The sequence below is a fragment of the Aplysia californica genome, unplaced genomic scaffold, assembly GCF_000002075.1.
Source record: "Aplysia californica isolate F4 #8 unplaced genomic scaffold, AplCal3.0 scaffold00104, whole genome shotgun sequence".
NCBI lineage: Eukaryota > Metazoa > Mollusca > Gastropoda > Aplysiida > Aplysiidae > Aplysia > Aplysia californica.
This window is the reverse complement of record NW_004797374.1, coordinates 219,522-231,130: the sequence shown is the minus strand read 5'-3', so window position 1 is coordinate 231,130 and position 11,609 is coordinate 219,522. Positions and strand designations below refer to the sequence as shown.

General features: G+C 39.5%; 2 protein-coding genes across 2 annotated transcripts in view; both read right to left on the bottom strand.

Moving 5' to 3' along the window:
- Nucleotides 1-1,944: 1,944 nt before the first annotated feature.
- On the bottom strand, nucleotides 1,945-10,987 carry LOC118477471 (ATP-dependent translocase ABCB1-like). Its single transcript, XM_035968996.1, has 5 exons — nucleotides 10,811-10,987; nucleotides 9,291-9,482; nucleotides 7,961-8,167; nucleotides 3,597-3,743; nucleotides 1,945-2,901 (listed from the first exon to the last, which is right to left on the bottom strand). The coding sequence occupies exons 1-5, from the start codon at nucleotides 10,985-10,987 to the stop codon at nucleotides 2,707-2,709; spliced, it is 918 nt and encodes a 305-aa protein (XP_035824889.1). The 3' UTR covers nucleotides 1,945-2,706.
- A 221-nt stretch (nucleotides 10,988-11,208) lies between these two features.
- The window catches only part of LOC101863574 (ATP-dependent translocase ABCB1), a gene marked incomplete in the record, with an annotated part of 82,729 nt that continues 82,328 nt past the window's right edge, over nucleotides 11,209-11,609 (bottom strand). The window contains 1 exon segment of the mRNA XM_013080880.2: nucleotides 11,209-11,223. Coding sequence (XP_012936334.2) covers nucleotides 11,209-11,223 — 15 coding nt within the window.

Here is an 11,609-nt window from a genome sequence, read left to right as displayed (position 1 = left end):
TGAACACATCGAGCGGTCTTGCCGCCATCGAGCGGTCCTGCGCCACGAGTCAGCAGGTCATGTTTCGAGCTTGTCCTGGGACAATTCACTAGGCCTAGCGCAAATCAGTACTGTGTGAATCGTGGGACTTGTGGGTGAGGACTGGATTTGAGACTTGCGGCTGTCCGCTGCTTTGCAAAGCCTTCGATTAATCGAGCAGATTACAGAGCTACGCCGCGCAGTGACACTGTGGGCGGGACCTCTCACTCTCCCCCTCTCTCTTTTTCTGATGTAAGTGGCTTCGCGGATTGCAAGCAGGCTGGGGATGATAAGGGCGTCTGACACGAGTGGCTTCACGGATTGCTAGTTGCTGTGGACTTGAAGTTTAGACTAGACCAAGGAGGTTACAGTTTGCGCGAGACCCAACTTATCATGCTGCTGATTTGATTTGATGATTTGACCTAGTGATTTGAGGCTTGTGACTTGAACTAGGGGCTTGCGAGCACGAGCGGGTTTGCTACCGGGGTACAGCCCTAGTCTAGGTGTTTGTACTTATTATCCAGGGGTGGTTTGTTAACTGGGCAAGACCGGCGGTGCCGGTCAGATTTTTTTCAGCTGGACTGTTGACAGGAGATTTATTGCTGATGATGATTTTCATTCAGTTTTAAGTAAATCCAAACAAACATGTATCAACATTCAAAAAGCACCTTGCCGATTTGAAGGCGCTCAAATAGAGAAGTGGGATTCACTGCTGTTTATTTGTCGCGACAGAGCCTCATTCCTTCACGTTTGTTATCGCGCCGGCTTCTAATTTTATACCGTCTCCCCTCCCATCAAGCCGTCACTTCGCGGAACTTCGTAGGCTACTACGTACGAGGCCAAACACACGGCGAGCTTTGGCCTAGCGATGACGTCAGTCCCATGGACAAATCCATCGACAGCCCTGAGAAGGAATAGAGGGCATCCCTTAAATTGCCAAATTGGCCTCTTTGTAGCTTACAAAATTAAGATTGAGACTGTCTTGAGCAGTACAGACACATGTATTATTTTATCAGCAAAACATGTATTTATCATTCAGCCTTTCTCTAATTACTATCAGAACATTTATTGTTAGCATGGCACTAATCTTTTTTGTTTATTGACTTTCTAACCACCTATAGTTCCTGTTTGACATTTACTCATCGTTTTCTCCCCTCTAATAACTTACCTGGCCCATAGGAGTCTGGCCGGCGGAATGCGGATTTGTCTAGTGAAGATATATAAGGAGAATTTTAACGAGGAGCGATAGGCACTCGGCTGTCAGAGTCTGGGCCAGGCCTACCCCCTCCCTTCCCTCCCTTTTTCCACCGTCACCCCAGCTAGACACTAAGTTCTATAATTAGTATTTGACACACTTCCCCACTTTGTTACAACACAGTGTTCTGTTCTGAGAAGTAAGAAGTGCGGTGAAGAAAAAAAATGATGATATAATGATCGGAAACTGTTCTGTGCTAACTTTGTCCAGCTTTGTATACTATCTGATTGTAGACTTGATCTGCTTGGGACAGCGTCACCGATACAGTATCAATTAACTTTTTGTTATCATACGGGACAGTTCTTATTACATATATTTAACGGGTCCTGTGCACGTCTATATTTTGTGAGGGGATGTAGAAAGTACGAGTAAAGTACTGAAGGCCAGGTCCAGCAGTTTATTGCCTCTCACTTTCAGTTTGTTTTCTGGCCTAGTAGTGGTTTTTTCTGTGCCGATCAAGTCAGTTTCTATTAATCTCAGTAACTTCCATCATACGTTATTCATAATATTATTATTGTTTCTTGACACTACCGCATATTTTAGCTCTTTCACAGTATATTACAATGTTTACAGTGGTGTGTGTGTGTGTGTGTGTGTGTGTGTGTGTGTATGTGTGTGTGTGTGTGTGTGTGTGTGTGTGTGTGTGTGTGTGTGTGTGTGTTGTGAAGGAAAGGAATAGTCGACGTGAATAACGGCCGGTCAGTTCTATAAACCACGAGCCGCTACTGTTATATCTAAGAACATGAGAATAATTATTGTAAAAAGAAAGAAAAAGAAGAATGATTGTAATAATGATCATAATAATTTTTTTCAGCGAGGTAGAAGAAATAAGCATTAAAATGACTTGTGGCTTCTGTTATAGCCAATGAGACCAATTCTGGTTGACAAGAGTTTGTCACATTATGAACATTTAAAAGCTCCATTTCCACTTTCAAACCTAATTCACCATAGTGAGAATTCACTGTCTGTTGGATAAAATGATAGCGAGATTCAGTTTTCTAATATAGTTCTAATTTACCTACAGCAGTTTTTCCCGATCGTTGGGCATATTACTCCAAATACAGTTGCTTGTCTTTTGGGGAAAAGACGAGATAGTAGAGCAACCAATGGGTGTATTGTTTCACCCCTGGGAGAACTAACACGTTATTGCATACGTTCAGTTCATCTGTTGGAATAATAGCGTTCTGCGTCTTCTATCTGTACATTGTGTATTCTACTCAGAAAATGCCAAACAATCACTCCTAGAAACTCATGGTTGGCATATTGCATTTTTTAAAATAATTTTTTTTTTGGGGGGGGGGGGGGTAGAAATACAATATTAAACTTGCAAGAACAGTAATGTCCTTGAAATTGGTCAAGTGTCCTTATTCCGTACAGCGAGTCGACTATATTTTACATAACATCTATTACTTTCTGTTCAGCTCGGAAATGAACTACACAGCATTCATTGACTGAAGTGTGTAATATTGCGCTTTGTTGGCCATGAGTTGAGCATGGGTGCCTGCCTCAGTCACTACACCCTGCTCAAAGACAATGATCTTGTCAGCATTCTGGATCGTGGACAGTCGGTGAGCGATGGTTACGCATGTGCGGCCTTGTCGGGCTTTATCCAAAGCTTCTTGAACGATCTGAAGAAGGTAATAAATAGCATTAGGGACATCACGGGATAGGATTTCAGGTTGAATGCGAATTTTTCCTACCTTGTAGTATAATGTACAGTGGGATGCAATGCCAAAACACCCTCCCCCTTGCCAAGAGTTAGAGAGCAGGGAAAGAACCGATCCCCGCAAGAATATGAACCTCTTTCAACCCACCTCCACAAACGGGTATCCTATATGACAAGTTAACTGAACGTAGTTTTCATGCGTCTGAAACGAACTGCGACGCACCCACAAAATCGATAACAAATATTGTTATGACACTCATTCCGTCCGTGCAACAGCTGCTACTCACCCACATGTACATAAGCATAGGTGAGCACACCGGTACCTGAATTTTCATGCTATCGAATATACTGTAATTATTATTTTGAGGATATATTTTGTACCAGGATTATGAATGGAATTTTAGTAATAATAGGCTTATACACTGGTATTTTTCCACGTTAAGAGAGGAATTACTATTAACGAAAGAGTATGCAGAAACAACTCATTTTGCTAATTATGACGAATAAGCATACAAAGGCACATACCGAAACAATCACACACTAACAAACAGGCGTAGAGACATTCAAACTCATGCACAGTTAGTTACACTTTTTGAGGTGCGAAAATCTATATAGATCTTTGCATAAAAGACACTACAAACATTTCTCGAAAATTACCTTTTCACTTTCTGTATCCAGGGCTGACGTGGCCTCGTCCAACAAAAGAATCTTGGGATTTCTAACAAGCGCCCTTGCTATCGCCACTCTCTGTTTCTGACCTCCACTGAGCTGAGTGCCTCGGCCTCCAACGTTTGTCTCATAACCCTGAGAAGAGTTAGAGAAAACATTAATAATTTGTTTACACCAAACTGTCCCCTCAATATAGAACCTCATTTAGGAGACAACCCGCGCAGAGTACGGGCGTCTGAAAAATGGAAACAACGGGTTACAATTTGGTAGTAAAATTTAGTTATGTTTCAGGTACCAAACAAAATCAAAATGTTTCGCACCCGTTCCACAGTGGGAAATTTGACTTTTTAAAATAGTGTGTTGGCGAATTCCTTGTTTTTTCTTTTCACTTCAGAATCTAATACTTCTGAGATCAAATGGTGTGCAGGTCCTCTCTAGATCTCCCATCTCTCGCCCACCCCTTCACTGTTCTTACTCGCTCACTTCGGTCCTCCTTCTCGCCTTTTCTACGTTCTTTCTGTGTTATATAATATATATATATATATATATATATATATACACATATATATATATCAAGGAGATTAAAAGTAATGGAGGATGTTCTGTGGGCGGCACCGCACGCCTGATAGAAGCCCTCTCTCGCGGCGGAACTGTGGGCTACCGAATGCCCGACTCACGCACTGAAATCTTGATAAGAAATAAGGTTTTATTCCGAGGTCCTTGAGATTAGGCAAGTCAATTAGTAAATATGCCTTGCACCTGTGTTGTATTTAAGTGTAAGAACCGATATGATGCTGCAGTGGACCGATAATATTGGGTGGCTCTCCAGTGACTGGACATGGGTGTTCTGCCCTGGTCACGCCGGGGTGCACGGAAATGAGCGTGCTGATGAACTTGCCGGCAAAGCAGCACCCAATCATGCTCCACCCACCAATGGTGATCGCCAGATGCAAGGAGAGCCTTCACAACCAAGAGAAGTCAGACTCCCACACACTCAGCACAATAAAAGAAAAGTGTGTGCGGGGCACAGCGAAAAAAAGTTTGCTCCGAGGAGTGGTCAGGTGTGTCTCAAACCAGCTCCTCATGGAGACAATTAGCAGGAAGACCCTGAGGTGGACGCTGGAAAGGAGAGATGAGCAGCTATGGACATGTGCCGCCTGCTATGATTCTAGCTCTGGATCCAAGTAAATCCAAGTAAATCCAAGTAAGATAATATTCATCTTTATTGTTGTTGAGTATTGATTTCATATTCTAATGGAGCCTCTAGATATCAACATTTAGACTACAGTAACATCTAATTTGCACACACAAAGGTGAATATTATCTATATGAAAGAAACACCAAACTATATCAGATGAGGAGAGAGGGTAGGGTGGGGTGGATAAGAGTTTGAGTCTTGTTAGATAGAACTATACTCGGTTTAATTCTATTGTTGTAGTCTTCACCTAAGATCCCACAATCAATATTTCCGGTTCACTTAAGATTCTGCTGTTAAAAAATAAACCAAACAAAGTAAAAAACAAATTTTACTACACAAGAGTCATCACTAAGATAAATTATCCCCCTCTAGAGTGTAACAAGGGACTAAAAACGCTGCTCTCCATATCATACTTTACTGAACAAAAAAAAACCTTCAAAGGTCATGCACGCTCATGCATACGATCACACCTCCAAAGGTGCTGTTATCTCTTTTTTAAATATTTGAAATCATTGCGCGCTCCACTTGGTGAAAACCAGGAAACAAAATGATTGTAATCAATAATATTATTATTTATAGACCAAGACATACTTTTAGCAATCTGATAAAGCTGGCATCGACCCTCTTTTGTGTCTGCTATTCCTTACACATAAAGTTAGTTATGGCACACGCCTAGAATCATGCAATCATATCTTAAATTCAGTTTAAAAGTATATTTTTTTTATCCATTTCTTATAATTAAATATTTTAGCATCTTGAAAGATTATCTTTATAATTTGGCATGTTTGATAATTTTATGTTACTCGTACAAGTTTTCTTCTTATTTTACACATCTTTTTGATTTTTAAACTAGATTATAACATAAAACTTTTAAAGAATTGAACAGTCCGTATCATACACAGAATTTTTTTTTCTCCCTGCCATTATCCGTCCTTATAACCAAAGGAGAAAACACGGACAGATTCAAACGGAAAATGAGATTGAAAAGTAAACGGACAGCGAGCTAGAACAACGATTAAAATAGGCACATGGAATGTCAGCGGACTTGGAGACAAAGAACCAGAAATAGTGGATTTCATGGAAAGAAAGAAAATAGAAATCTGGGCTTGTCAGACAAAAGGAAGAGAGGCAACCACAGCAAGCTGACCCATAAAGGCTACCTACTGATCTGGAGCGGAACACCTGAAAATGAGAGAGCCAAACATGGTGTAGCTTTCATCATACATCCAGCCAAAATGGATACAATCTATACAATCAACCAAATCTCAGAGAGAATAGTGAGCATAAAACTCATAGAGGGTGGCAAAACAACTAGGTACATCCAAACATACGCTCCCTGTAACGACAGCTATACAGAGGAAGATAGACAATCATATTTCCAAGACCTGAGTGACCATATTAACACCACCAAGAACAAAGAAGATATGTTTATCTTGGGAGATTTAAATGGCAGAGTCGGACGAAGAAGAACCCCAGGGGAAGAGTACTTGGGACCCCACAGCGATAAAGATACTGACTGCAACAGCAATGGAGAAATGATACTAAACCTATGCGCTGAGCACGACATGATGATTACGAACACATTTTTCTAACATAGGCAAAGCCAAATCAAGACCTGGTACAAATGGAGTGACCTGAACCATGCTTCACAAATTATTTTCATCCTGATGCGCAGAAAACAAAGACATATAGCCAAAGATTCGAGAGCGGTTCCAAACTACATCATCGACACGGACCATAGACCTGTCATACTTACTCTCACAACCCACAACGTAAAGCAAATAAAGAAAAACAGGGGAAAAACCACGACTAACCTAAGAAAATTGGAAGAACCAGACATCAAGAAAGCAGTCGAGGATGACATTACCAAAGAGTTCTTCAAACTGTCACCTCAGATCAAGGACATAGAAGACGAATGGCAAATATTTAAAAAATCCCTGTCAGAAATACTTTAAAAAAACTGTTGTGGCACCAAAAGAATAGGTGGAAACAAAGGCAGAACAACATGCTGGTGGAATGATGAAACCAAAGAAGTAATTAGAATGAAAAAAAAAACGAAATTCAATTAGTTCCCTTTATCGTTATCATTATTTTGTTGTTCTCCAACCAACCACCTAGAATCAATGTTGAGATGTATGGAATATTTTTGTGATACTTATTCGGTTGATTTTTTTGATTTTTAAAAAAATATTATTTTTCTTCGCTTGTTTGTTTTTTGTTCTGTTCTGTGTTGTATTAATAAACTCAGGAATTGCTTCAGCCTTGGATGGCAATGATGGCATTGAAGCCTTATCCGGGCCTAGGCCTGCCTACCCCTTATCGAAGAAACGGACTCAACCAATTCGCCTAGGACGAGCAAGTCCGAGCAAGTAGTGGGGGTCGTAGGTGTATTTGAATTCAAACAATCAAACTGAAGGCACTAAATTGATAAGAAATATGCCAATTTTGAGCATTTCTTTAGACATTGGTTCACTGAGTCTTTACTCAAAGTTTGTAGATCTACTGTGCGTTAAAATAATTGTATCTTTTGATTGAGGGATAGATCTATTTTGCTAGGCCACGCAAGACTTGGACTTGCTCAGTTCTAAATACTTGGTCTCAAACACTACTTGATGGGCACGAGAATTTCAAGTCTCAAGTCCAAGTCCATGTCCTGTCCAGTCCTAACTGCTCGTGGCGCCGCGAAGAGAGAGAGGAGGCTCCATTAGTTCTAAGCTCCTTGATATATATATATATATATATATATATATATATATATATATATATATATATATATATATATATATATATATATATATATACTCCCGCTCTCTCATTCTCCTTCATCCACCCCCCCCCCCTCTCTGTCAATCCTTCTATTTCTGCATTCCCTCGGGCAGAACACCCATGTCCAGTCACTGGAGAGCCACCCCCACACACATACACATATTAGATGAGGACCGGTGTCTGTGACAAACAAAAAATTGTGAGTATGTGGAAGATCTCTAAGTGGGAATTTATTTTATTGAGTAGATGTATCTCCGCCTGTCTGTTACGATGACGTGTTCCACTCATCCTACTTTGGTCCTGACTGGTAGGTACGACGCTGCTTCCCCTGGTGAACAATGTCTATGATCTTAACATACAGTATTGAAGTGATGACAAAGCAACTCACCAGCGGGAGAGCCTCTATGAAGGAATGAACGTTGGCATTTTTTGCTGCTTGAATGATTTCTTCCATTCCCACTTTGCGAGTGTTGTCACCGTAGGCGATATTTTCTGCAATGCTCCGATCAAAAAGCGTAGGTTCCTGGAACACGATGCCGATCTGATTGCGAAGCCACTGGATGTTTAAGGATTTAGAATCATGACCTCCGAGAATCTGTAAAGTGTATAATGACAATGACAACCAGAAAAGTAAACGCTGTACTACAAAAGCAAAGCAAGGACAAAAAGCACTAATGCAGACTCAGGTATATGAACTGTGAGCATGTTCATAACACGCTTATGGGCCAGCGGGTAAAGATATTTTGTTATCTAAAAAAGTAAGAACAACTCTTCCTTTGTGGGTTTTTTTACAGTTCATAGTAGTTATTTCAGCCTTTACAGATACTGGCTTTTTTATCCCGTGTCCTGATTTTGGTGCCCATATGTTAGTTACGTAAGAATGTATTGACATGGTGCAAATTGTTATGTTTTCTGGAAAAACGAAACAAGAAAAAAAGGAAGTATTAAGTCGCCTAAAGACGGTGACTGATTCTTTGAACCTCGGGCCGAAGTGCTCAAACTCAGATGGCCGCTGGGTCAAAGAAAAATAAAATGAAATGAAACATTTTTGGAACCTAAATTTTTAACATCCACATTGGCACAATTTAAATCTTAAGGAGGAAGGCTACATCTATCCTGCCCGATAAGGCCAACCCTAAACTAATGGGAAACTACATCCTACCAGAAAGACATAGATAAAAATAGAAGTTTTCCCAAGGTGGAATCAAATTTATTATATCTTCTTCCCGCAGCTTGAGCGTTACTACGTCATAAACATAGTTGAACTTTTTATTTAATTTTATTTTACTATATTTCGTTTTACTTTATTCTATCTTATTTTACTTTTCTGCTGATCATTTTTTTTCAAAATTTCATCTCATCCATCTTTAAAATCATTTATTTATTTATTTTTGCTATCTATTTATTTTTATTTTTTTGTTCATTTACATTTTTTAATTAATTTATTTTTAAAAAAATTATTTATTTATTTATTTTTTATTTTTTTTTAATTTTTTTTTTTTTTTTTGGGGGGGGGGTGGGGGGGGTGGGGGCAATGGGCCGTACTAAAGCTCTATGTCAGATTCTAGTGATGTATGTGTAGGGTTCAATTTTCCTGGCAATCCTTTTGCAAGGTAAAGAATCAGGCGGAGAAAGGATGAGGAGATTGGAGTAGAGGGAAAGGATAATTATTATAAAGCAGAAAATAAATGGGTTTTCACGCTTCATTTTCAACGTACCAGTCTACCCTCTTTTGGGTCATAAAATCTCTCCAGGAGGCTGATGGTAGTGCTCTTACCACACCCACTGGCGCCAACTAGGGCCACTGTCTGCCCGGGCTCCACGGTCAGGTTTAGTCCTTGTAAGATTGGCACGCTAGGCCGGGTGGGATAGGAGAAGTGGACACCTTTAAACTCTATATTGCTGCCGAACTGTGGAACGAGGAAGAAAGTTTTAGTTAATTTGAATTCTTTTTGCAGAGCAACGATATGGCAAGGAATATGATATTGAAGAGTATTATAATATCAATGAGACAACTGTGCTTTTATTGTCCAGGATAAACAGGCAGCTTTCTTGTTTTTCAAAATGAAAGATGTGCTTACTTTACTTTTTACTTTTTCCTTCCTCTAGTATCCTTAGAATGTCGAGGGGAGGTGCAAGTTTCGGTCATGTGCTACGTGTGTAGCGTCTGTGATAGATATGTTATTTTGTTCTAGGACCTTTTTAACCATATCCAGCCAGGTCTTTCTTGGTCTTCCTCTTGATTTGAAGATGGATTCTCGGATACTGTAAGCTCTTGCCACTAGTTGTTTCTTGGCATTCTGGTTAGATGTCCAAACCACTTGACTCTCTGACGCTGTATGAATTTTATTACTAGTGGCATTCCAGTTTGTAGACGTATGGTTTCGTTTCTCATGCGGTCTCTTCTGGTGACGTTGATGGTTTGACGGAGACGCCTCGTTTCGCATGCATTGATTTTTCTGTCTTGTGTCTCGTTTAGAGACCATGCTTGGCACTGGTATGTTAATGTTGGTATGATGATGCTGTTGATGAACTGGGATTTCACTTCGGTTGGGATGTTCTTGAGGCTATAATATACATATATCTAATACATACTAACATACATAGATCTATTATGTGTTCCTTGGTAGAGACTTGCTAACTAACTAATTCTTTTCCATGTGTTCAATAAGATATAAATATGCCAAGGAAGGAATGAAGAATTACTTATTCCTTTATTAAAATTCCCGAGACGAAAACATAAATTTCTACGATTCATTCTGAGAACTAATTCCACGAAAATTATTTCACTTGGTCATTTTCATGACAGTAAAAAGATTACTTATCTTCTGAAAATATGCACTTCTTAAGTGTTCTAGGAGTATTGACAAAAGCTGTTTTCAAACGTCGAACATTCCGACAATAATTGTACTCATCATTATTCTATCATTCTTACAGTTTATTTGTAATGGAAAAAAAAGAAATAGATGGGGTATCACCTTTACAAAGACAAATAACTTATTATCGTTAAAAGCGACGAAAAAACCACCGAATACAAGCACACTAGAGATAAAACTGCAGAGTTAACCTCATAATGATGCTGTTGGTATCTATGGTAGTGACGAGGAGAATAAAAACAGCGACAAAAACAGAGACGACAGTAGCTCAAAAACAATAAGAATAAGGCAATAATGGACAGTAGTAACAACATCAGCGCCAAAACCAACATTGCGAGCTAGGAAATCAAGAACTCCATCACCTCCTTAGGTTGTGCACCTTCTGTTGAGAAGGCATCTATGGTTGGCACAGCGTCAGTCAGTTTGAAAATCCGTCTTGCTGCGATCTTGGCTGCTGCAACGCTTGGAAACAAACCCGAGCCCTCTCCCAGATAAGCAGAGCCGTACAGGATGCATACCAATACTCTGTGGTGAAACATTGGTGAAACTGAACTCATAGTTTTTTTCTGGCTTAGGTAAGTATAATTATATTTATCAAAAATAAATTCTGCATTCAGAGACACATTTTTTTATTTTCAGTAAAATATAGAAGCTAGTTTTTGCTTCCCTCAATTTGGTTTCGGGGACCCTGATAAGATAACAATAGTAGCACGGTCAAAAGGTATGGATATCGGAGGGTTTGGCCTGCTACGCTGTGACATCATTCCACGCCAAGCTGTTGAACAGATTAAAGCAAAGTGTAGATAGTGCACGTGATTTCGAAAATGTTATTATAGAAAGCACAAGCCATGAAATGGGAAATAGTTCTTCTCACCATTCTCTTGAATAAAGGCCACTGCTCTCAAGCCATTGTCTTAGAATGCGCACAGTACTCAATCCGTTTTAAAAAAAGTCACGGCTGAGAAAACGTTTTTGGGTTTTTATTTCCTCACTGAATTTAACATAGGCTGTTCAGTCCGATAACTCAAAACGATTTTTATATTTGACCAATGAAAAAATAAATGTACTGAATTGTAATACTCTCGTATGTGTGTTTTGATTCTGAAGCTATTAGCACGACTAAGGTAAATACATACATAAATACATTATATTATATTATAT

Excerpts from the sequence above, each read along its gene's own strand:
- LOC118477471 (XM_035968996.1), bottom strand. The coding sequence starts at position 10,987 with ATGTTTCACCACAGAGTATTGGTATGCATCCTGTACGGCTCTGCTTAT. Across the intron at positions 8,168-9,290 it reads ACCCAAAAGAGGGTAGACTG|ATTCTCGGAGGTCATGATTC; the intron begins GTACGTTGAAAA and ends TACACTTTACAG. Across the intron at positions 2,902-3,596 it reads TGGATACAGAAAGTGAAAAG|ATCGTTCAAGAAGCTTTGGA; the intron begins GTAATTTTCGAG and ends TACCTTCTTCAG.